This window comes from Protopterus annectens, chromosome 11.part0 (assembly GCF_019279795.1).
Source record: "Protopterus annectens isolate FY-2018-M chromosome 11.part0, PAN1.0, whole genome shotgun sequence".
Taxonomy (NCBI): domain Eukaryota; kingdom Metazoa; phylum Chordata; order Ceratodontiformes; family Protopteridae; genus Protopterus; species Protopterus annectens.
Genome location: NC_056745.1, coordinates 318090656 through 318118575, shown reverse-complemented (window position 1 = coordinate 318118575; position 27920 = coordinate 318090656). Strand labels below are relative to the sequence as shown.

Below are 27920 nucleotides of genomic sequence, written 5' to 3'. Positions count from 1 at the left end.
TAGTTTAGATATTATTTAAAAACAGCCTGGGCACATTATGGGAACAAGTGTTTTGGTATATTGGCAAGTTAGAAGAGCATTAATGCCCATGCTTGAAATATTTGTATGTATGTATGTATGTATTCAGAAACTGAAGTCATGCCTAGAGATGCCTGATCCTATATGATATATATATATATATATATATATATATATATATATATATATATATATATATATATATAGATCACACACACACACACACACACACACACACACACACACACACACACACACACACACACACACACACACACACCGTACACACACTTACAACAGTACGTGCCTACTACTAACAGGAAATTCATTTGAGTAATAATGATAGTCCATCTTAGAACAAATCCATGACCAGACTCTACACATTTGTTTGTGATCCTCTTGCAAGAACCAATGTAGAAGAAAATTCACAGTAAACATTAAAAATTTCACATGGCTGCTAACAGAAAAGAAGTCTGGAAGAAATGTTTTGGTGAAAGAACAGTGTATGCATAAATGTAGCCATGCATATAGCAATTAACCATGCTGTATAAATAATTTTTATGAAGAATAATTTTGTTCAGTACATGGGCATCAAATATCCAAAATTCTAACACACTATGAGCCTATGAATCTATGAAATTAAAAAGATACAAGTGGGTCAGTGAAGATATTAAATGAGTCCAGAGTGAGATATTCTTGTTATATTAGAGAATATACAATTAAAGACTTCTAATGTAATAGTTTCAGTATTTTGTAGGCACCCTAATGTTTATGAACATCATGTTTGATTTTCAGCTATTTGCTTCTAAAGTATAGCTAAATAATTCACTTATACATATGAGGTAAAAAAGGCCAGAATATAAAATTTATTTTATTTTTTATTGCCTGCATGTATCCATGAAGACTTAAAAAGTAAAAAGTCATGGGCATTCAGAAAGCAGGTTGCTGAAATGCTGGTATGTCCTTAAGGGTTCATTTGCATATATCTCATGGGCTTCCACTACAGGAGTTTAAAGGTATTACACAATGAAAGCTCTAGCTTGGCTGGATCTTTCCTGCAGTTTAACTGAATGGTTTGTGTGTGATACTTTTGCCCTTTGATTTAGATATATGGGGTATTTTGCTGGCAGCCTAATGTTTATGCACATCATTCTTGAGTTTAAGCTCTGAGTTTTTAAAGTATGGTCAAATAACCCACTTAAGCTGTACTGATAAGCACAAAAAAGATGAAATATGCATGTGTACAGTTAGTGCGGCTTGACTTTATCGACTTGAATGTATACATAAAGACAAAAAAAATAAAAAGTAATGAGATTTTCAGAAACCATGTAGCTGAAACACTAGTATGTCCTAGGGGGTCATTTGCACTCATCCCATGGACTTCCACTACAGAAGGTTTATGATATTATGCAGTGAAGGGTCTAGATTGCCTGGGTCTTATTTGCATTTTTTACTGGAAATTTAAGTATAGGTGCTACTTCTATAATTTTATATATCACAGAAAAAAGGACAGTTGTGAAGGAAAGAGTTGGTAAAATATGAGTCCTGTATATAAATGACACATCTCTGCCTAGTCCTCTGCACACAAGATATGCAGTAAAGAAAATGAAATGTAAATGCTTATTGCAAAAAAAAATAATACAGAAGGTAACTTTTTAACATATATTAAGGAAATTGGAAGAAAAAAATTCAAAGATGCATTCTTATTGTATAGTTAGCATAACAAAAGAAGCACATACCAATACAACAATACTTCTGTACAGCACATTCTTGGCATGTTTGACAATACCCAGGCATGATAATACATTTTCAGTTCTATTTTGATTGAGAAATATTCTTTACAAAACAAATCAATTAAACCATGGTATATTGTGGCATTGTCTCTTTCTGCAACAAGATCTGTAATGAATTATATCACTCAGTGTAACATTTATCCACAAATTAATTACAGCCCTTTTTGAAACAGTTCAATGTCTATCTGATAAGGAGGATCAATACCTGTAATTCTTTTAATTACATTCATTTATCAAAGCTACATTTTTGACAAATAGCTTAGCGTATGTTCTATCCTTCTGAGAATTTATTTATTGGTAAGGGTTAAATTCTGAGCCAAAGTGCTGCTTAGAAAAAGAAAGCAAATTCAGTTCTTTGTATTTCTCTTTTGCCCGTGTGATATAAAGGAGATCCATTTGAGTCAAATAGCAGTGATTATGTTATATGGCATGACTAAACATTAAGCTCAGCTTCAGAGTTGAGACAGGAAGTAGCATTTTGTACATTGCTCCCTTATATTGACTGAGAGTAGATCAGATATTAAAATATGTTTATTCAAATCCCACTTAGGCTCATAGGTTCATAGGTAGGTATTAGGCTATCTGCCCGAAGACATTTATAAACCTAGCTGGAATGTATTGGCTTTCGCCACCCCCTTAGATTAGTTCCCTGTGCCTCTGTCCAGTAGAGCCATTGAAGTGATCTCTGGGGTAAACATTCTGTTTCCCATCCACTTGTCAAGGTTTCTCTTGAAGAGGGTTAGCGAGCTGCTCTGCCTAATGTAGATTGGAATCTTGTTCCAGAGCATGGGAAGTTTCTGGAACAGGAATCTATCCCTCCAGCACGTCCTATTTATTATTGTGGTGAGGTTTAGATCCCTTGAGCATGTGGTTTTAGGGGATATGGTTTTTTTTAGGTGGAGCATGTCCATCAATTCTGGGTTGGACATGGCCTTGTATGTCAGGCAGAGATCACCTCTGAGTAGGCGGTATGCAACCGACTACAGCTGGAGTTTTTTCAGTCAAGCTGCATAGGGCATCTGCTTGAGGCCAGTGATCCTCTTCGTGAGGTACTTCTGTGGTCTTTCCAGTTGTTGCAGGTGTCTTGTAAGGTACATCCAAAATGGGGCATTGTACTCTATGATGGGTCTGATGAGTGATGCATAGAGGGGCCCAGTGACCTCTTTTGATCTGGATGCAAACCCTTTTGTGATTAGGTGGGCCATATTGAAGGATTTTCTAACCACTTTGGCAATGTGATTATCAAAGGAGAGGTTACTATCTACTTGGGTCCCCAGATCCCTTGTTATGTCTTCCATATTTAGGGGGCTACCACTTATGTGGGTACTTTGTTTTTTCCAAAGGGGATGACTATGCACTTTTTGGCATTTAGCTTGAGGCAATGGTTTGGACACCAGGTATCTGTCTCAGTGAGACCCTTTTGGAGGATGTCTGTGTTACCTGGAGAGTCAATTATAGGCCCTAGTTTGCAGTTGTCTGTGAATTTGGTCAGCCATAGTCCTCCTGTGCTTGCCTGTACCTCTGAGAAGTATATGTCGAACAGGAGGGGTCCTAGGACTGAGCCCTGAGGAATGCCACTTGTAACCGGTTTAGAGTCAGACCTAGCTCCTGCAACTCTTACCATGTGGGTTCTGTCCATGAGCCAGTTGGCAACCCATCTTGTGATGTAGGGGTTTATGTTCAGGCTGGTGAGCTTGTCTATAATGCCTGAGTGGGGAATGGTGTCGAAAGCCTTTGCGAGGTCTAGGTAGGCTGTGTGGACCACCTTTCCCTCATCTATGGCCTTAGTAACTGTCTCAAAGAAGTCCACCAGGTTTAGGAGGCATGATCTGCCCTTAACAAAGCCGAACTGGGTAGGGTCAGGTGTTTGGATGTTCCCAATGTCTCTATTAATGAGATCCATGATGATGCACTCCATAGATTTGCAGACCAAGCTAGTCAGGCTTATAGGGCGATAGTTCCTGGGGTCCGTTGTGGCTCCACCTTTGTGGAGCGGAATAACAGTTGCTGTGCGCCACTCTGTGGGCACATAACCTGTGGAGAGGCTGAGTTTAAACAGTGTATTTAGGTGAGGGATTAGTTCTTCTTTGAGCTAGTGTAGGGCGCAGCCTGGGACACTGTCCAGTCCTATTGATGCTGTGTTTTTGGCTTTGGAGAGGGCTGTTTTAACCTGAGTGTCTGTGATTTCAGGGTCACTACATTCTTCTGGTATAGTTATGGGCCCTTTTGGGGGTGAGAGGGGGGTGAAGTTTGCACTGAACCTGTCTGCCAGGATGTTGGCAATATTGGTCGGTTTAGTGTATTTTGTGCCATTCTGCACTAACTCCAAGCAGATCTGAGCATTGCCACTTAAATTCTTGACATAGCTAAAGAATGCCTTGTGGTTATCTTTGGAGTCCAAGGCAATTTTTCTTTCGAAGCTAGCCTTGGATGATTTTATGAGGGAACGTAGTTTCTTGCTGATACTGATCAGGGATGTCTTCCCTTCTTGGGATTTTACTCTTTTCTGTACTAGTTTCTTCCTTCTATTGTATAGCTTGTTTATGGCAGGGGTCCACCAGACTGGTTTCCTTTTCTTGGAGGAGTGAGTCTTGGTTTTGCTTGGGATAGCATGATCCATGCATTATTGTAGGTGCCTGTAGAGTGCATTAGTAAAGGATTTTGCAGCTTGGACAGCGTTATCCTTTAGCATGGGGGCTTTGAAACTTCCCACCTCGGTCTTAAATAACATGAAGTTTGCTTTTGAAAAGTTTTTCACGGTGGTTTCTTTGACCGGGGGTGGTGGCAGAATGTGGATATCCAGAGTGATTAGTTTATGGTCAGATCTAACCAGCGAGGGGTTGACCTCTGGTGTGGAACACCAGTCACCCATGTTGGTGATGACCAGGTCCAATATGTTGTCACCTCTGGTGGGGGTGTTGACCAGTTGATCCAGGGCATTTGTGTTTATAAATTCTAGGAAATGCTGGGCAAGGGAGTTTGTACTTGAGTAGTTCTCCCAGTTAATGTTTGGGTAATTGAAATCATCCACTATCAGGGTGTTTGGTAGGACCTTTATGTTTCCCAATGTTTCCAGGAATGTGGAGTGGGGGTCCTGGGACTTGGTGGGTGATCTGTAGCAAGCTATAATTTGAATAGCAGTTTTGCCCATTGTTAGTTGCACATGGATGATCTCTGTAGCATCGTGCTGTGCCACTAAGCTGGAGGTGTGGGTATCCTTGATGAATATGGATACTCCCCCGCCTTTTGTATTTCGGTCTGGGTTTTGTGGCCGAAATGTATGGTATGAGTTGTAGCCTGGTAGTGCTGGAGTGCTCTCTGGAGCCTTAAATAAGGTTTCTTTTACTGCACATATATCAATTTCCTCCATACTGAGGAGTGCCTCGAGTGCATGCATTTTGAGGTTTAGACTTCTGGCATTGAGTAGCATTACCCTCAGTTTTTTTTTTACTTGTGCTATTTATGGTGGTGGGTTTGTTTTTTGAGCCTTGCCTAAAAAAGGCACTATGGAGGTGGCAAGTGCCTTGGCCAGTATTCGAAAGCATAAGGGTGACAGGTGCAAACCATCTCTAGAGAAGCAGCGTGGTTTGTTGAGCATGTCATCCCAGGCTGACAGACACTGGATCCCCATTGAATGACACCAGAAGCTTAGCCAATTGTTGAAATTAAGAATTTTGTTCTCTATACTGTGGTATCATTCTTGGTGAGGGCAGGATGTTACTCAGGGTCATACTGGCCTGGTGTACGAGATCAGAGAGCTCCTCCATGTCTCTTTTCATGTAGTCCAGGGAGGTATGGCTCAGGTCATTCACACCAACATAGACAATGACAGAGTCATATTTGTACTTGTTCTGGAGTGACCTGAGTGCTTGTGTTATGTGGTGGATCCTGGCACCCGACAGGCGGCTAACAGTAACCTTCTCCTTGTTCAGCCTAGTCAGTGGGACATCAGTGTGCCTGACTATAGAGTCACCTATTACTAGTGTGTTGGGTATGTTATTTTGCCTTAAGGGCTGTGATTGCATGGCACACTGGTTTTGTGAAGCATGTGTTTCATGGTTTGTGTTGAGGGGTGGAAATTGCTTGGATGTCTGCTTCGGATGTCTCTGTTGCTTTCGCAGATTTTTATTTAGAGCCTCCGAGTATGTTTTCGTGTATTTATGCATGTTTTTTACCTGTGCTGGTTTCATAGGTCTATGTGAGACTGGTGGTGTGATGCAAGTAATTCCCTTCTCCTCTTGACTGCCTGGTCCAGTCTTGGGTTGAAAGAGCTTAGCCTCCAGTTCGGCTGTATAATTGCATCTCTCGCATGTATTAGTGTTTGGTGGAAGGAGGAGAGGGTTGTCTGTGTACATGAGGCAATTGTAACATTGCCTCAAAATGTCCAGATTCACCAGTTGGACCAGAGGGTACACCTGAAACTGCTCTTTGGACATGCCTGGATAGGTACAGTGAGCTGTTTTACTGATTGGCTAGTAAGGTCGAATAGAGAGCCTTGTCCTTCTCTACAGTATAGGAGGGTCTAGTGCTAAGGTTTATTAGTGCTTGCTATGAGTGCCAGGATGAGAAGTAAATGGTTTGAGTGCTTAAGTTGAATGTTTGTCTAGTTCCAAGGGAAAAATTGAAGAGTAGACTTTGTGGAGTTGCATGCATTTGCGTGCAAAACCACGCAAATGCGGGTTTTATAGCAGGGAAATGAAAGAGATAGAAATTAGCCCAAAATGGCCAATAAACTACTAATTTCTGGGCTGAAACCACTCCTCCAGGGACAGATAGGCTGCTCAAAGCTCCCTCTCTCACAGTGAACAGAGAAACTTACTTCTATCCAAGTAAGGTATGGGCAAACACAGAAACTTGTAACAGCCCTGAATACAGCACTAACCTGAAAACTGGACTATACTAGCTCAGAAAGGCAGGAAAACAAGTATTTTTTTTGTTTGTTTTTTTTTCAGAAAATAAAGCAGATACAATAAAAAAAACACTTTAAATGCACAGAAATGGCTATCACACTTGAGTGTGTAGCCAACAACAGTTAAACAGGTAATTTAAACACAAAAACAACTTTGTTAAAGTGCAGGCAGTAAAATACTTGTGTCAAATTGCTTTACCAGCTGAGTAAATGACCCTTAATATGAATGGAATTTAATATTAAGCTAAGTCCAACATCATCTCCAGCTATCACCTACCAAAAGTTCAATGTATGAGGACTACTTATTTATTCTTGTGAATTGTGTTTGTGTTCTGATCCAAAATAGATCCTTTTCAGCTGCAGCTTGGACACAAGTGAAACATACTGTAAATACAGTACATGGGTTACACTTACAAAAAAGGAGTCAGCATGTAGCCAAATGCATTGAATAGTACAAGACTTAACTGTGTTTAAAGGGTACTGTAGTTAAATGAGCATGACAAACTAACCCCAGTACTGCACATTTTGCCTGGGATGATTCACAGAAAAAAATGAAAATACAGCAGAAACATTGTACATTTTGCTTTGGAAGAATCATAGAAAACATTCCATAATAATAGGTAACCCTACTTTTGTACCGTTATTGATACAACATATACAGAGCAGAGGCAAGAAAGACACTGCATTTTACTGGAAACGTGCCTTCACCTAGAATGGTATCAAAATTCAAGCACAAGATAAATGGTTTTGATACTTGGCTGAGTAGCTGGTGCTGGTGTCATTGTAGGCAGATCCAGTTTGTGTCTGCTTGGGATGAGATGTCTGACAGATCCCTTCTGCTTTACAAAGAATGGATGGTATATATCTTATTTTACCAGGGCTTTTGCATTCTGGCTAAAGTATTTGCTACCCCCATAGTACTCTTTTTGACAAAGTCCACTTGCATGACATTTTCAACAAGCAATTTTCAACACAGAACATAATAAGGTAGCTGTACTCAATGCTAAGAGTTTTGACAAAGTGATGGATGAGTTTAAAGCAACTGAAATACACACACACACACACACACACACACACACACACACACACACACACACACACACACACACACACACACACACACACACACACACACACACACACACACACACACCTATGTGTATAGTAAAAGAGATGTTTCAGTGCAATGAAAAAAAAACATCTGTTCCTGAATTTAGCTTATATCATGTATTCAGACCTATGGGCAACTCTGGGATTTTGTTGGTCTTTGTCAGAGATCATGTCATGATTTCTTGTGATGCTAATTTTGATACTGAAGAAGTCCTGAGAGCAGCAGGATGAAAGCACTTAATTCTTTAATAAACTGTTGATTTTGTTGGACTGAGCTCTCTCACGCTTTGCCTGATTTTATTGTTAATTTTGAAACGTTGGAAATCCATGTCACCATAAACAAAACAGCTACCACATCATAGCTAACTATAGATCAGCCTCTGTGCAACACAAATATAATGATAGCTCTCATAAAACCAAAACCAATATTCATATAAACTCTAATATTTATTTAAGATGACTTCAATTACCTCTACAGTACACTGGATCACTTATACTACAAACAGACAGCATATCTAGTGCTCCCTTGACTTTGTAAATGCCAACTGCTAAGAACAGATGACAAACATCCATACTAGGGGACACCATATCCTCAATCTTGTCCTTACTAATATTGCCCGTCTTATTCATCTCCACAGATATCATGCTCTATTGTTCACATACAAGACTGGAGGTACCCCTCTCCCCCCACAGACAAACAAATACATTGTAATTCGGGGACTTTTCAGGAGCAGATCTCTCGCAGATACTAATTTAAATAATTTCTAGTGCATCCTTACCCATACTGACAGTATCAATAGAGCCCAAACCTTTTCTTTCAAATTCTGCTCTCACCTAAATAGTTGTATGCACAAGTGGGATTTTCCAGGGCACAGTTTGCTATTTGTATTTTCTTTCTTTGATTTGCAAACCAATAACCCATGTCTCTGGTTAATTATGTTAACTGATGACTATAAACTAGTGGTTGTTATTTCAAAACTCAACAATGTGAAGGTACTTTGCTGGACAATGCAAATAACTGGTATAAGGACAATAGCCTCATGCTAAACACCAAAAATGGAGAATAGTCCTGTTTGGTAAAATAAATGATTCCTCATCTTACTACATAGATGACATAACCTTAAGAATGACACTGCTGTCATTAGACACCTGGGCATCACTGTGGATGACTCCGTCCAATAATTATCATATCTTCACTGCAGTTGGAAAATTCCTTCTATCTGGTCCAAGTAAAAGCCAAAGGTATCTCACCCAGAAGTGAAAAAGTCTTAATTCCAATGTACTCATATTTTATAATGTCCCATTATTGAATATAATAACCCTTTGGTGTATATTTATTGAAATATATCACTTAGTTGGAGATACCTCAGAGGCTCCTAACCAAAAGAGACACAGTCCTCAAGTCCTCCAATTTAACAGTACAATTAGCTGTACTCTGTCTGCATTCTGTTTGTTTTGTACATTCCCATCTATGTTTGTCCATTTGGGCCATGAAAGACTCTACCCACCTAGACCTACCATATCTTCACGGAACTAATAGTATGGCATCTACAAATAACCTCAATTTCTATTAAATTAATAGGACATGTTGGTTTGACAAGTTCTTATACAGTGGATTCCCCAGCTATGCAATACACCACTCTTGTATTTTAAAGAAAGTAGTACCTTTGCTATATTCAAGATTAACACTGAAAAAATTGGATGGACACCCACAAATTGTCCCTGAGACTATTTTGTGTGACACTCCTTGAGCAGGAGGTAACTTTTGATGTTAGGCATTAATGGCCTTATATGAGTGAATGTCTAGTATCTACTTTTGCCCCCCCCCCCTCCAGTCCTTTTACCATCAGCCTAGCAAACCTAATTTGCAACGCCATGGAGCATATTATACCTCATATCATAAGCTCCATTACAAATAAATCTTATTTCTCTAGATATGCAAAAACATGGTTTTGTCAAATGGGATCATGCCTACGTCATTTAATAAATGTCTCAAGAAAGTCACAGAAGCTGTGTATATTGGCCATGCAGCTCTGCTGTAAATTCTAGCGTGATGTATGCACCCCAGTTATGTGTGCCCCATCTCCACTCTAGAGGGGCAAGCAGGCATTATCTCATCACTCCTCTTCCTCCCCTTGTCAGCTTCTTCAGAACCCAGGCTGCTAAACAGATACCTGTCACCTGGGCTTTAATCAGGGCTTTATCTCTTTGTGCTATGAAGCTAGCATTAAATATGTTTTTTGAGCCCTACAAGTACCAGTCTCTCAACTTTCATGTACCTATTATGCTGAGACAATAATGTAGTTTAGAAATGTAAAATATCCTCTAGAAATAGCTTTGTCACAATATTGTGGTATTCATAATGACTTGTGCAAGGGTAATAAATATTATGTGAAAAAATTAAGCAATCCACGTAAAAGGTATTGCCATTCCACTGTGGCCTATACACCATAATGCTACACCACTTGTAGACTCTGGATCTGGAACAAGGACAGGGGAGTGCTAACATCACTGTGATGTCATCTGTCATTTCATAGTTTAATAACATTAAGTTAAAATTTCTTATAATGCTTCTTACAGTTTTAAATTGTGGCTTACTCTGTGGCTTTATGTACATTAACTGTAGACCAATACAAGCCCAAGACTCTGCCCCAAGTTACAAAGTTTGAAAAAGTTATACAAGTGAAACTGTGTATATAAACATTTCACTGTTTTACAGTTTGCTCCTTTTCCATGGGTTTGTTATATACCCGAAATTGCTCCTTTAGAAATTTTCTGAACCTATTCCAAAAGATACCACCTATGGTCATCCAAGCTTCTTCGGGACTTATGTTGTAAGACCCTCCATATGTGTGCATTAAAATGGTGCCTTGCCCCTGGTCCTTACTGCAGATCATATAATTACTGATACTGTTTGTTACCTTCCATCGATGGACAGCAGAACAGTAGTTACCTCATCTAGTTGAACCAGCATTTACATTGACATGTTCCTAAACTTGAATTAGCTGTATTGTAGACTTATATCTTGACTCTTCTGATTTTTTCCATTGATGACTTTTAACTACTCACCTGTCAGATACTGTTGTCTATACTATCTTTCTTATTTCATAGTAGGAGCATTTCTTGGTTTTATTTTCATTCCTAAATACGTCTAGGCCTTCATTATAGTTTTTGTGCAAAATTGTTTTCATTCATAAACATTTAAAAGTCTACAACACTGTTTTAGTGTAAAATATACATATATCAACCTACCAGTTTTCAATGTAGCAGTGTTTTCAAAATACATAACTTTTCAAGCTTATGGTTATTATTACATGTTTCAAGGAACAGGATTGTAGGCACAGATATGTAAAAAACAAGAATTACTGCTATCATCTGCATTGCTGTCAACAACTCTACAAGCAGCTTAGTTATATTGGTTATACATGCTATAATGTTGTATTCACTTGCTGGCTGTGCAAGATATTAACACATCTGGTAATGTTTGTCTAGTTATTAGCTAGCATTTGCAGATACATAGAATATGTCCAGTTCTAATGCAAAGATTCCTGCTTCAATTAAATATACAATTACCAACATTACAAAATACTGTAACAGCAGATTGCAAAATTATACAAACCTGTCTGAATTCTGGAGTGAAAGGACCCAAATAGGCCACAATACCAGCACTTAGTAATACATCGCCAACAATGTTATGATAGGTATCTTCCAGCTGCTTAGCTGTCTGGGTCCAGCGTTCCTTTTCTCCTCCAAGTCTACTGATCAGCTTTTCAGCTCGCTGTAATTTGACCCTAAGTTCATTAAGCAACACATTATAAAACTTAAATATTAGACTAGTGTTACAAACAAATGGTAAAAATGTATTCTTTCAAATATCCAAGTACATGTATACACACACACACACACACACACACACACACACACACACACACACACACACACACACACACACACACATATAAGCATACACTATATATATATATATATATAAAATCTGAAAAATAAAATATATATATATACATATATATATATATATATATATGCATGCATAGTGCATTGTAGCATACAATCTATTGATTGCAAAGGTCATTGAATGCCATTTTTGGTGTGTTAGGATTGGTTGAACACTACTAGTCAAGTGGAGGAAGAAATGAACTGTGCAACATTGATTGTTGCTTTCTTTGTGGTCACAGATGGGAGTTGGGAATGGCAAATGTGGTAAGTGGGAGTGGCTAGTATTGTACTGAGTGGCTCCTTGTCAGTGCAATTGAAGTGGTCAGAAAGCCAAAAGACATGTAATTCTTCTAATTTGTCCTGTTTTCACATCTAGAAACTTTTCACAGCATGCTTTCACTCACTTCACAGCAAATTCAACAGATTCTGCAGGCTCTGTAAGATAAGTATTTCCCCTTCATTTGCTAGACATTTATTGGAAGGACAACTCCCCCTCAATCACCTCTCACTTAAGGTGTCTATTCAGTTTAAATAACTGTTTGTGACAGCAGTGGAAAAAGACTAGGGTCTTGCTGCATTGCAAATTGTCTTTATGAAATCTTAACAAAAACTATCTATAGCAGGAGTCTCAAACTCAAATGGCCATGAAGGCTGTACGAGGATTAGCACACTCAACAGAGGGACACATTCTCAGACCCAAATGACAATGAGAGATGTATGAAAGCTAACACACTCAGCTGATGGCCACATTCTCAGAAGCAAATGGCCATGTGTGCTGCATGTGAACTAGCACACACAGAGCAGACGGCCACATTCTTAGAAACAAAAAGAAAGGTGGTAACTATAAGGCAGGGTAGTAACTTCTCTCACTCAGAATTATAGTGGTTTAAGGACTGCTTGAGGCCTGAAGGCTTTGAGTGTGATATCCCTGATTTAGAGCAAGGCTATGCATCTATGAGCAACACTTCACCCTACAATTTAGCCAAGCATTATTCTTTGGAAAAAAAACAACAATGTGGCTAGTCAAAACAAAGCTGTCATTACCTTTGCTCTTTCAGCTATTTAGAAGTCTCTCAAACAGCTGTACAACACACTTGTTCTGTGATGAATTTACTTTTGGTCAAACTAATCAGGCTCTTACCTCACAGAAAGCCACGTATACTCCAGTTCTATTTCAGGAAATTCATACTTAAAAAAATTTTTACTGGGGCTGCTCAGTGGCACAGAAGGTATCATTGCTGCATCACATCTTTTGCATCTCTAGTTCAAGGTGCCTTTTCTGTGGAGTCTGCATATCCTCCCTCTGTCTGTGCAGGTCTTTGCTGGGTGCTGCAGTTCCCATCGCCATCCCAATGAGCCATCAGTAAGTAAACTGTTGATCTTATAAATTGCCTGTACACTTGCGTGATTGTGAGAGTGAGTGTGTGGGTGTGCCCTGTGATAAGCTATTTCCTCATCCAGATCTGGTTCTGCACCATGAATCCTTTGCATACTGGGATAGGCTCTGGTTCTGTACTATGGGACCTTTGCATGCTGGGATAGCTTATGGCACTGCACTATGGGTTCTTTGCATGTTGGGATAGACTCTGGTTATGCACCATGGGTCATCTGTAACATGGAATGGCTCCAGCTCCTTCACAACCTTGAATAGGGTAAGGCAAGTATTGAAGAATGAATAAATAAATTGACTGACTGCATGAATTAATTAAATCTTTATTCTTCTTTCTATATTGACAGATTTAGCATTTTCAGGTCCTCTAGTTTGCAGTGGACTGTATCCTTGGCTCACCCTATTTCCTAAAACCTCCTACCTATCTCTTTAACTGTTCCTGCACCACCATTCCAAGCCTGAGATATGAATTATCTCTATACCATAGATGACAAAACCTGCTTTTTTGTTGCTTCCTTTCTAAAACATCTTGCCAGGATATTACAGCTACTGTATGACAGCTACTTAATTTCCTCAGTAAATAAGGTATTATGAATAGATTCCAACATACTTTCCAGGCTGGACATGGTACAATTACTGCTGTCTTGCCTTTCAGTAGGTTGCGTTCTCAAAGGTACGAGTAATCCATACATTAACAAGAATAGTATTTACTGACTGGACTAAGGCCTTTGACATAGATAGTCACTCTCTTTTGATTCAAGCATGGTTTTACTAATAATGTTGACAAATGGTTCCTAAAGTATCTGAATAAGAGAAACATGTCTGTTAGGGTAAAAAAAAAAATCTCTCTCAGTCTCTCTACCCCTAAAAATCTGCTCTGGAATACAACTTGTCTTCAGGCTGTTGGCCTTACTCTTCATGGTGGTCATCAGTTCCATATCTGTTTCTGTTGAACCTCTCTATTTCAGTTTGCTGCTGTATGCAGATAACATCGTCAGTACACAGCAATCCATCTCTGTTAACAGAGCAAATCTAGGAGGACCTACAGAAGGACTGCAGACTGAAATCCAAATCTCTCACCCTAAACTGCTGCTGCAAAACTAAATGTAATCAGTAAGGAATTACACATAAACTAAGTATTAAAGCAAAAGATGGATATGAAATGTCTTATAATTTTAAATTTCTTGGTATATGGATAGACCTTCAGCTTGCATTTGGTCATCATAAGCTTATCCTGAAAGGCAGTGCAAATTCCCTGCTGGCTACTGTCCAAAATCCATATGGTATCAAATCACTTAACTTGTTTATGCTTCATTTAACAGACATAGCATGTCATAGTTCTGGGCTGCAATATCTGATAAACCAAAGGGGAAAAAGGTCACAAAGACAAACATTCAGTAAAAGCTGCAAAAAGAAACAGCCAAGATAGAGTCTGTAGTGGAAGCTCATGAGATATATACAAATGACCCTTTGAGGACACACACACACACACACACACACACACACACACACACACACACACACACACACACACACACACACACACACGCTGCTTCCTCCTCACTAGAGCACAGTTGCATGAACTTAGAAAGAGCCAGTTGCTTGTGTGGTGTTTTATGTGTTTGCATGCCCATGTATGTGTGTCTAGGTATGATTATATGAAACAGACACTGTGAGAAAGAGGAACAATATGTCTACTAACATGCTTATTTTCAAACTGCTCTATCAAAATGATTTTCCTGCATTGGCTGTAAAAATACAATGATCTCCTTGCTGCAGTTTTCAGTCATTAACAAACAGACCAGTAAATCTTGAATGGCTTTAATGAAAACTGAAGAAATGCGAATGAGTATTCTGATTTATAAATTATTGTGCCTGGGACTCCCTCCTTACAGAACTAAAGAAACATTAAAACATTTAGGAAGTAGGAATCTTAGCAAAGTTTTCCTGTTCCCATATTTGTACTCCCTAATATCTGCTTTCCTTCTTAATATCTGACTGACATTCTTGGTCCTTGTATTGTCAATATATCCTTATGATTCAAAACCTTACATTAGATAACCTGGCTCTGTGACATTACATAATAAAGCCCTAATTATAATCTAGATAACCCCAGACTGATTAGCAGCTTGGGTGCTGGGCAGGGGAGAATGGAAGTGAGCATCTTATACTGGTGCTGGTATGTGTGTGTGTGTGCGTGTGTGTGTGTGTGTGTATGTGTGTGGGGGGGGGGGGTAGTTCATCCAGCTGGCCAATTGCTCCTGTAAAGGTAGTGGTTTGCACATTTAGAATGGTCATAATATTAAGGGACACGGGCTTGGTGATCTGATGATAACTCTCAGGGATCATGTGTCTGAGATCAAAAATGGCACATAAATTTTGAGAAAATGTGCATTTAGAATTATGCAGGTATGTGCATATGCAGGATGAAGAGGAAGGCAACAATGTGGACATTATTATAGATACTTGACAACCAAAACCTATATGAGGCTGTAGTGAATGTTGTTTTTCTGAATACAATCAATTTTTTGTATGTTTTATGCTGGTCTAGGAGACTTCTGTTCTACAGGCCAAGACGGTCTTTAGAAAGTTCCAATGAGCTGTAGTCATCAGCATTCACGGAGTATGGCAAACAAGAACATATACACTGCAACAGACACCTAGTGGGTAAAATAAATGTTAGGGGTATTCAAAAACAAATGGTTCTACTTTCCATGACTGGGTATCTGTTTTTAAATGTTTCCAGTTTTAAGTAAAGTGGTTAGATATGCAAAAATATTTCTTTTATTGACATATATAGCCACATTTTGTGAGTTTAGGAATGTTCATAAAAATGGCTGATCACATTAAGTTATGTTGAATATCTGTTCATTACTGTGTGGAAAGGTATTCATTATTATATGTAAACAGGTAGCAGATGTAAAGTGAAACAAAGGAAGCATTTATTTTAGGTGTTAAGAATGCCTAAAAGCTTCGGTTCACCCATAGGTTACATCTAAGACTTGGGGCTAGATTTGTTAACAGTTACGCAAAGTGTAGTGATCATGTTGGTGGCGTGGCATTTGGTATTCATTAAGCGACTGTAGAATGGCAGAATATGCTAATGAAAGCATAAAGAGCTGAAGTACATGGTAATTAACCAATCCAACATGGAGGAGCTGTTCAGGAAGCTATAAAGCAACAATTACATTTAGAAAAAAAAAGGGTTAGCGGTTGCTCCTTTTATTATTATACTCTATGTGCAACAGGCTTTAAATCAGGGTGCTGCTGCTGCCAGACTTCAGTCAAGAAGAATAAGGGTGCTTAGACCCAGTTTGACTTATCTAGGACTGCATGAAACAGAAATTATTGAGAGATACAAGGTGGACAGGGAAACACTGGAGGAAATATACAACCTCTGCTGCCTCCACCTCAGGCCAGAGGGAAATCATGGAGAACCCATCCCAGAAGAAACAAAGGTATGTTTGCCATTACTTATACTAGCAACTGTTACTTTCCAAATTACACTGTTTATTTCAGAGAATGTACCTGACAGATGTCAAATTCTGTGTTACAAGGTGTAATTGAAGTGAACGAGAAAAATAAGCCACATGAAAGATTGTTCAAATCCTGTTTAGAGATTTCTTTGCAATTATTCCCAATATGTACTTTTACATTTTTTTTTTGAAGATGCTTTTGCTTTCCACCTGGCAGCGCACAAACATGGTTCACTTAGGAAAAAAAGTGAGAAACTTTGTTTAGTCTGCCTTAGGTAGTGCAAACACAACTGACAACTGTATGTGTTCCTTAACTCTCTGGACAGTACTAAGAGGAAAAATTTCAGTTGTCCAAAAGCTATTTCTTTGGTACAAGTTATAAGTGGAGTGACTATAGATAAAAAATATAACTAAGTAAGGGTTCAACTCTAGCTGCCACATGCTCTTTTACAAAGGTTGTAAGAAGCCCATTTCTTACAACTTTTTGATTAAACTGTAACATTAAAGAAAAATGATAAAGTTAAACCTGCTTTTCACATGCAATTTATTGGTAAACATTGCATAATTATGCATTTCTATTTAGCCTACATCATAATTTTTCACATATAATCTCAAGCTAGTCTGAGTCCAATTTCCTAGGCATGAAAATTATGATATTTCATATAGAATTCACTTGCATATTAGTGACAGGCACAATACTTTTGTTATAATCATCATGACTCATCACATATCCCAACTATGTGTTTAGGAGAGTTATGTCTTGTGAAGTATATATGTAACATAAACCAACCTGTATCAATCAGCACATTCAAGTGCATCTATCTGAAATATATTTTCAAATAAAAATAATGATTTTTACATAGAAATGCAGTCCCAGAAATAATTACAAAGAAAATATATAGGCTTCTCTGAAGTGTAGCTCCATTCATTCTGAAATTACTGTATGTCTAAGTTTGAGGTTTATGCAGTTGCTCTCCTGTGGCTATGTCAGTTAATAAAGTAATATTCAATTTTTGCATCCTTTATCCCATGGGTTTGATTCCCAGCTGTTACAATAATATTTTAACATTTTGTAAGCCACAACATGACAACATGTCAAAATTCATTATCTTTTCCCTTCCATTAATGCCATAAAGCATTCCACTGTTGAACATTGTAACCTGTGCTATTAGTTTGAGCATCATGCATGACAAAACTCAATGCCCTGTTTCATACCTTTACTGCTATATCATGCAAGTACTGCCAATGTGTCTATCTGATTTCAATTGCATAAATGCAGTTGGCAAGGCTGTCTGTATTTGCACACAAACCAATTATCCATGAGATCTGAACTGGGCACTGATTCAGAAATACTTTGTTAGCTTGACTTTTGCAGACATGGCTGGTGTGGGAGAGAATGGTGCTAAATTTAGAGCACAAACATGGAATGTTGAGGAGTCCAGGATATTTGTGACACTCCTCATAAGTGCTATAGCCATAGGGCTGCTACAGGGAGAGTATACCTGGTGTCAGTATAAAGCAAAGGCTTGGAATTGCTTAGCCAAGGCTGTCTCCTCTGCAGCAGTAAATTCCATACAATGGGGAACAATGCTGTCACAAGTATAGTGACTTTATGAAGTGCAAGCAGAACTTTCTAAGCTTATGGAAGGCTGAATTGAGGACTGGAAACACTCCCAATTGTGTCAGTATAGTGACCCATAACCTGATATGGCAATAATGATCTAGCCAGCCAACACAGGTACTAATTATGCTTTCATGTATGTATATTTTCTTTTTGTACTGTACAGCTGCAGAGGAGATAACTGCAAACCACGAAGCAAAACAAGAGAGATTAACTCACCTCAGAAACGTACAGGGTAAACATGACTCAGGTACAAATTCAAGCCATAATGTTATTTTCATTCTGTCAAGCACTAAGATCTTGAGCAGGTATATCTCAACCTTAATAAAAATAAAGTAAAAAACAGATGTAGGGTGAAGGTTGGTACCATATAACAAGAATACAAACTGAAATAAAATAAAATAAAGTGCTGACCAAACAAGGCTAAAATACAAAATACTTTAATAGAAAAAAAAAATGGTAAGCGCTTTCTCGATGAACACACCGCTTCATCAGACAACCATGAATGATTCTATAAACATTTAAATAAAGATACCCAACTAATAGGAATTACACATTATAGTGATGTCATGCAACATTAAAAACATTGAATACAGTAAAAATATTTGATGAAAGATAAAAAGAACCATATTGGATGTATGTAAAATGAAAGATAAAAACTGTTGTATAAAAAATATTACTGTTAGTGTTTTAAAGGACGTCCTTTTAAAAAAAGGTTTTAATGTAGAAACACCATTCAAGCCTGGTGGTCTTTCAGCATTAAGCGATAAAATCCATTTTTGCTCGGCTGTTTCAGTACGATTCAAAAAATCCCCACCCCTTAGACCTATATCTAAAACTTGAAGAACAAAGAATCTAAACTCATGCTTGCAATCATGATTCATAATATGTAGAGCTAAAGCATTATCTTTACTATTTCTTATATCTCTCTGATGCTCAAGGATCCTATCTTTAAAAGATATGCTTATTTTGCCTACATAAAAGACATGACATAGTTGGCAGAAAGCAAAATTCACCAGATTGACAGTCTTACAATCTGCAAAGAATTCTATATTAATAGTAAAGCCTAGAGATTGATGTAAATACCTATCAATGCATTCCTAAATATGTTGTGAATGGTGTAATGGAAAAAGTTTCATTTTGTTTTTTGACCTTCTTATGACTGGCTTGATAGATGAGAATCTTTTTAATTTTTTTAATATTGGCCATCCATTGATTCCTATGGTTTACGGCCTCCCTAAAATTCACAAGAATCAGGTCATTCCACCTATGAGGCCGATAGTATCTGGAACAGGCTGGTGCAGGGAGCCATTATCAATTTACATAGAGATAACTTTGCATCCTTTATTAGATCTATGGGATAGTGTTCTGAAAGATACTAAATCTTTTCTAGAAAGGTTATATGATAGAGTATTGACTTTAGATAGAGAATACATATTTGTTGCACTTGACGTAGAATCGTTGTTTACAGTCATTCCAAACGACTGGGGCATTAACAATATTAGAGAATTTTTAAATGGTAAAGATGGCTTTTCAGACAAAAAAGTTAAACTTTTATGCTCTTTATTAGAAATTGTTCTGAAAATAATGTTTTTATTTTTGATCAAGAATTTTTTCTGAAGAAGGTTGGCATAGCCATGGGCACTGCTTATGCGAACAGCTATGCTAACCTTGCATTAGTACAATGGGAAAATGATAATTTATTGACACATAGTAATGTCTATTTTAAGTATCTTATTTGGTATGTTCGTCTTGTTGATGACATTTTTATGTTGTGAGGAGGCAATGTAGATCAATTAACAGAATTTATAGAGTATATGCACAATACCACCCACTTTTTAAAGTTTACATATACTTATTCTTTTCAACACTTAGAATTTTTAGATGTACGTTTGGATAAATCTGTTTTGGATACTTTTTGTACTAGTTTGTACAGGAAACCCACAAGGAAGAATGCCATCCTGAACAAAAAGAGTATGCACCCCAGACACATACCCCATAATATGCTCAAAGGACAGATCTATAGAATACTTAGGCTACATAATGATGACTCTGCTGCACAAGTAGCTCTCACTTCCCTTAAAAAGGAATTTTTGGAGAGAGCTTATCATGGATCAGAGATATATGGTTGTATTTCAGAAGCATGAATGCAAAGACAAGACAGATGTACACTCTATTTTAGACAAATCACAGATACCCATACTGTACAGAGACAACAGGAACCCATTAGTGATACATTTAGGGTACCACTACAATATTCTAGCAATATTAATAATTACTGTGATATTAAGGGTAATTGGAAAATTTTAAAAAGTATACCTGAACTGAGAGACAGTATTGGGACTACACCACATTTTTATTTTAGAAATAATAAATTGTTGAAACAACACCTTTGTTATAAATAATCTGTATATAATACGGGCAATGAGTCTAATAGGACAGGCATGTTCCCATGCAGGAATTGTTCAGCCTGTAAATTTGTCCATAGTTGTTCATCTTTTACACATCCATCTCTAGGCTTTACTATTAATATAGAATTCTAGGCAGATTGTAAGACTGTCAATCTGGTGTATTTTGCTTTCTGTCAACTATGTCATATCTTTTATGTAGGCAAAACTAACAGATCTTTTAAAGATAGGATCCTTGAGCATCAGAGAGATATAAGAAATAGTAAAGATAATGCTTTAGCTCTACATATTATGAATCATGATTGCAAACATGAGTTTAGATTCTTTGTTCTTCAAGTTTTAGATATAGGTCTAAAGGGTGGGAATTTTTTGAATCATACTGAAACAGCCGAGCAAAAATGGATTTTATTGCTTAATGCTGAAAGACCACCAGGCTTGAAGGGTGTCTCTACATTAAAACCTTTTTTAAAAGGGCATCCTTTGAAACACTAACAGTAACATTTTTTATACAACAGTTTTTATCTTTCATTTTACATACATCCAATATGGTTCTTTTTATCTTTCATCAAATATTTTTACTGAATTCAATGTTTTTATTGTTGCATGACATCACTATAGTGTGTAATTCCTATTGGTTGGATATATTTATTTAAATGTTTATAGAATCATTCATGGTTGTCTGATGAAGCAGTGCGTTCATTGCGAAAGTGCTTACCAGGTTGTTTGTCTATTAAAGTATTTTGTATTTTAGCCTTGTTTGGTCGGCACTTTATTTTATTTCAGTTTATATCTCAACCTCCATCTCAAACATGCATGCTTTCCCCAATAACTCTTGCTGCTTGTGTTAGGTAATGAGAACACCAGCTTAACTATATGCGGGTTCAGTACCTAGAGGCAGCAATTACTTTTTATTATTGCATAAGTATTTATAAAATATTAACAGCAATAATACGTCAGGAAGAATTAAATTAACGATAATTGCAATTATTACATTTGAATGCATATTTACTATCCATCATTGGGAAATAAAGACTGCTGTTTCTTATATCATAGCAGTGAAACTTGTTTATTTTATAACACAATCATACCATTCCATCATATATGGATGTGGCAAAGGTGTACAATAGTAAATTATCATAATTGTTTATGTATTGCTAAACCATGTTTATTTAAAAATACAGTGCTGTGACATGTTATGTATCTAATTATCTCTTTTGTTTGTCTCCCCTCACACTTTCTCTCTTATTTATTTATTTATTTATTGCAGGGGTTATAATTTATTAACAAGCTGCTTTATGCATAACTTGCTGCTGAAAAATTAATGATCAGTTGCACAGAAAGTTCCACCAACCACTGCATCTCGATTTGCCATACCTCCACAAATGGTAACACAGACACCCAGCACTTTTGGGTCACATCCTGTCAGTGTTGCTTCAACAACCTCTGTACTAACTGCTTCAAGTGTGTCTGGTAGCTCTACTCTGGCTGTTAATGCAGTGGTACCCCCTGGGAGCAGTAGTAATGGAGGTGGCGATTTTGTCACTTGTCAGAAGCTGGATGATAAAATGGAGAGGGGCCCCGGTGCATGTATCAGCAGTGTTGAAAAGGTCCTGTGTTGCATTGCAAAGATGATGCCACATCTGGCACTGACCAGGGAGCTGCTGCAGGAGACACTGATGACAGTTCTGTGGTTGAGGAATAGATTCTGACTGTTCTCAAGCTGGATGTAAGTGCACCTCCAATGTCCTTTACCTATTCCCAACCATGGTGTCCCCCAACCTTTTGTCTCCATCACCATCCCTGTCTGTCTTGTATGTCCTGTATGTCTGCATATGCTTCCTAACTTACTCTACCTATCTGACCCTATCATTCCTAGGCACCTTTCCCAGAATTCCTCTTTCTCTCCCACAAAAAAAAAAGTTACACCCCATACATAGCTCTCCACTTCACCTATGTGTCATCTCACCAAAAGTGATTTGGTCTAATTGGCCATAAAATATTATTCTGTTGTTTTCACTCATTGCTGGTGGGGTGATTCTGCAAGGTCATGAAATTGTGTGCACAATCGTACATTTATCTGTGAAGAAGTGGATAGCTATGGTGCTCTCCCATGACTCTCCTGCAAACCACTGTGTTCTTTTCCCTGTGTACTACTGTCTACTTGCCAACCCCATTTTTACCACTGTCTTATCCACCCCTTTTTCATACATTTCATCTGGTCAAAAAATAGATTCACACACAAAACACACGACCAGAAATGACCCATGGAAAAGTCTTCTCTTTATGTCCTTGGCATTTGTGTGGAGTTTAGCATAGTGCAGCAGTGGTGAGTGATGGTGAATGCTATTTAATTTCTTTATTGCAAAACCTGATGATTTTAAATTAATCTGCAGTGGTCAGTTAGTTTCCATGCAAGTGTGTCTAAATCTGCTGCACTATGAGAATACACCATAAAGGCAGAGTAAAGGCTGCACTGTGAAACAGCTACTGTAACAGTTCTTAGGCTGCTAGATGTAATAAACTGGGAGTTTCCATGTAGTGTATCGAGCTACTTACCCTGTTTGTAGCCTGATTTCTTTTGCATAGTATCATGGGTTCAATTACAGCTGTAGGTCAGTTTATTTCTTCATGACATTTCATATTCCTATCATCTATTTAATGGTAAACTTCTGTATTTCCCTCCATTTAAAGCATTTCTTGACATAACATTGGAATATTGCAGCAAGACATCAGTTTTAAAATCACTGCAGGCCTGAAAGGGAGACTTATTAAATAAATATTATCCTGGTTAGGTATTCATGTTTATTGCACTTTCTTACCCCTTATTGTACCTACAGTAAGCACTTTATTGTAAAGACCATGACAGATTAATGCTGATTTAATAGTTAGGACTAAAACCCCATGCAGATGTGCTTACATGGCCCACAAAACATATTGTTGCTGTTCTTGTCCGCATCTGTCCCAGTCTCTCTCTCTCTGTTCACCGATTCTGCTCCAGTAAGTTGTCTCTGTGTTTCAATAGTGTTATTTTAATGTTTTGAAGTAGCTGTTCCTTTGTGGTGTGATGAGCTAAGGCTCACACATGTAGAAAGAATTTTGAATAATTTCAAGACAATTTTCCCTTAGATACGAATGTAGCACATTAGTGTAGTCCTCGTCCTTAGATAAGGATGTAGCACATTAGTGTAGTCCTTGTCCTTAGATACAGATGTAGCACATTAGTGTAGTCCTCATTCTTAGATACGGATGTAGCACATTAGTGTATTCCTCATCCTTAGATACGGATGTAGCACATTAGTGTAGTCCTCGTCCTTAGATACAGCTGTAGCACGTTAGTGTAGTCCTCGTCCTTAGATACGGATGTAGCACATTACTGTAGTCCTCGTCCTTAGATACAGATGTAGCACATTAGTGTAGTCCTCATCCTTAGATACGGATGTAGCACATTAGTGTAGTCCTCGTCCTTAGATACGGATGTAGCACATTAGTGTACTCCTCATCCTTAGATACGGATGTAGAACATTAGTGTAGTCCTCGTCCTTAGATACAGCTGTAGCACATTAGTGTAGTCCTCGTCCTTAGATGCAGATGTAGCACATTAGTGTATTCCTCATCCTTAGATACGGATGTAGCACATTAGTGTAGTCCTCATCCTTAGATACGGATGTAGCACATTAGTGTAGTCCTCATCCTTAGATACGGATGTAGCACATTAGTGTAGTCCTCGTCCTTAGTACTTTTCCAGTCTAAGAAATACTGCTAGTGAGCTGTGACCTATTAAACCACCAGCAAAAAAAAAAAAAAAAAATGGAAGAAATATCCCAGTACTGAGCACCTCCTTGATCAGTCCTGAAAAACGCCCCCCCCCGTGATAACAGTTTTTCAACCTAGCATTATGGACAGTTGGACTACCCTTGTTTCTCCTGCCAACCTTGTTGACTTGGGTCTCCTAAGGCAGTGTAGCAATTGCCTCATGTACACTGACAAACTGACAACCCTCTACTAATAACTCACTCTAGTATGCAGGGAGAGAGATGTATCTACACCAAAAATCTTGAACTCCTGCTCTTTCACACTTGAAACAGTAACACTGAAGAGGTTGTCAACCCACCCACCACTGCTGATACATATAGTATGCATTAAATGCATAAATCAACATACATGGAGGTTCTCTGAAAAAAATTACCAAAACACCAGACACCTCCAAAACACAAGACTGCTACAAATAGCACAGTTCCCACAGCACCCATGGCACATAGCAACACCAGTGTCTCACCTACCAAGCCTGTAAGGTGCAAAAACCTAATTTTCATGTCATCGGAGACTCCATAGTGAGACACAGGGATGTCCCACTCACCAGATTAGACAAAGAGAAAGTGACACTCAGCTGCCTGTCTTGTTCCAGGATTCATCAGATCATGCATGCACTCAGGTCTCTCAGCAATAAGTACCATTATGACTCTGTCATAGTTCATGTTGGAGTGAACAACCTGAGACATACCTCACTGGACAATGGGAAGAAAGCCATGACTGAGCTCTCTGAGTATGTGTGCCAGGCAGGTATGTCCTTAGCCTTGAGCAGCATACTACCCTCACCTAGAATGATGCTACAGTATAAACAAAAATTATTGATTTCAATAATCGGCTTAATTTTTGGTATCATTCAAAGGGGATCCAATTTCTGTTAGCCTGGGAAGTCCTGGTCGATAAATCTCACTGGTTTGCCAGAAATTGTTTGCACCTGGCACCACTAGGCTTTTGGCTTCTGGCTAAGACTCTTGCCTCCCTATAGTGCCTTTTTTAGGCAAGGTCTTGAAAACAAACTTACCGACATGAAATTTACCAATCACAACAAAATAAGGGTTATGCTACTAAATGCTAGGAGCTTAAACCAGAAACTGCACACCCTGGAAGCACTTCTATCTCTGGAAGATGCAGATGTCTGTGCAGTCACAGAAACCAGGAATAAGGCCTCAAATAGTACCCCATCCTTCCAAGGCTACAATGCCTTCCACACTTTCAGACCGCAAAACGAACATATGATAACCAAAGGAGGTTGTGTTTCTGTCTGTATTAGAGATACATTAACCTTCCATCTTGTTAGACTGGACAACTCCATGGAGTTACTCCAAGTTCAGGTTACTGTGGGTAAGACCCCATTCAAATCATAGCCAGTTATAGACCACCCCCCACCCCCTTCCATGGGTCATGATGCACACAAAGCCTGCTTGATCAACTAGACAAACTGGAGTCAATCCAAATACTGCTGAATACTCTGGTTATGGGGGATTTCAACCAATTATCCCACCATCAACTGGGAAACCTACTCTCATCTAACTCACCAGCACAAACATTCCTTGAGTTTGTTAACTCAAATGCCCTGGAACAAATTGTTCAAACTCTGACAAGAGGAACAAACAAACTAGATCTGGTCCTCACTAACATGACAAACAGATGCACTGCCGCAACTTTCAGACCCTCATTAGTTAAATCTGACCACAAATCAGTCATCTCCAAGCTGGCACTAACATCAGAACTCACAAAGGGTGAAGTCAAACCAAAAAACTTCAACAAAGCAAACTATACCCTCCTAGAGGGAATACATTCCAAGCTACACCTCCAGCTGGAAGTGGTAACTACACTGAAGTTTACCCTAAAGCCCTGTACAATCACTTGAATAATTGTATAGGCTTGGCTCTTCCACAGGGAGTCAAAGCCAGAGCCGAATGTAAAAACAAGCCTTCCTGGTGGACATCCAGCATCAATAAAGTTTACAACAAATGCAAAAAGTTTCTGTCCAAGAAAATAAAGGCGAGGCCCCAACAATGAAAAAGCACCCTCCTCAGCCTCAACAGGCAGATAAGACAACATGTCAAATCCCCTAAGGGCATCTTAGAGAAAAACTTAGCAAGCACAGCCAAGGATACCATAAGACCTTTTACAGGTATGTACATAACCTAAAAGGTAGGACCCAAGTATGTGCTGAACTTGTGTCTAATGGTATCACACACACTGACCCCGCAGAGATAGCAAACCTGCTAGGGGATAGATTTGGCAAAACTTTCACTTCCTTATCCCTTCCAAACTTATCACAAACCTTGCCCCCAACTTTCCCCCCACCCTAAAGATCTGAAGAGCAGGTCATTAAAGCCTTGTCCAAGGCAAAAAGCACAGACTCTCTGGGACCAGATGGCATCCCAGGCTGTCTTCTAAACAAGCTAAAACCTGAATTAGCATCACCATTAAGTACCCTATTCAATCATAGCCTAACCACAGGATTTGTTCCTGTGGAATGGAGAACAGCAACAGATATTCCCCTCCACAAACGTGGCCTAGCAGCAGACCCAGGGAATTACTGACCCATACGTCTGACCAGCTTAATCTGTAAGGCCATGGAACGTATCATTATGGACCTTATTAATAAACACATAGGTAACCTGCAAACCTTGGATCCAATCCAACTTGGCTTTGTCAAGGGAAGATAGTACCTGTTAAACCTGGTGGATTTTGTAAAAAATGTGACCAGTGCCATTGACAAGGACAAATCTATGCACACAGCATACCTCAATTTGGCAAAGGCGTTTTACACAATCCCACACTCAGGCATTACCGATAAACTTAGCAAACTGAATGTAAACCCCTTTGTTGAAAGATGGGTTGCAACAGGCTCAAAACCCAAGCACACACTGTCAAAGGGGTGACTCCACATCAACCAGCAGACCTGTCACTGCTGGACCCCCTACTGTTTGGTATATACTTCTCAGAAGTTTAGGACAAAACTAAGGGGTTATGGCTGGCTGACCAAGTTTGTGGATGACTACAAACTGGGTGCAATTATTGAATCCCCAAATTATGTCAGTATACTTCAGGAGGGTGTTACACAGACCAGCAAATGGTGTCTTAGTCATGGACTCAAAATGAATGTAAAGACATGCATCATCATTCTGTTTGTCAAAAACAATGTCCCTTCACACTATCAAATCAACAATACCCTAAGTACTTATAAAGTGGTAAGGGGTCTGGGATCACAAATTGACTGCAACCTTAACTTTGACCACTATGTGTCTACTGTAGTAAGGAAGGCTTTATACATAGCACACTTGAATAGTAAAGGCATCACTTCTAGAGCAAAAGAGGTTATAATCCATCTATACTCATCACTAATCAGGCCCATAATTGAGTATAACACCCCTTTTGACATGTAACATACAAAGCACCTGCAGCAATTGGAGAGATCTCAG

At 38.6% G+C, this 27920-nt stretch overlaps 1 protein-coding gene across 1 annotated transcript in view; it reads right to left on the bottom strand.

Moving 5' to 3' along the window:
* Window positions 1-27920, bottom strand: part of LOC122815364 (dynein axonemal heavy chain 3-like) — a 4921723-nt gene that overhangs the window by 1335683 nt on the left and 3558120 nt on the right. Inside the window, exon 55 of the mRNA XM_044087818.1 lies at window positions 11450-11621. Within this exon, the coding sequence (XP_043943753.1) occupies window positions 11450-11621 (172 nt within the window). The remainder of the gene's footprint in view (window positions 1-11449; window positions 11622-27920) is intronic.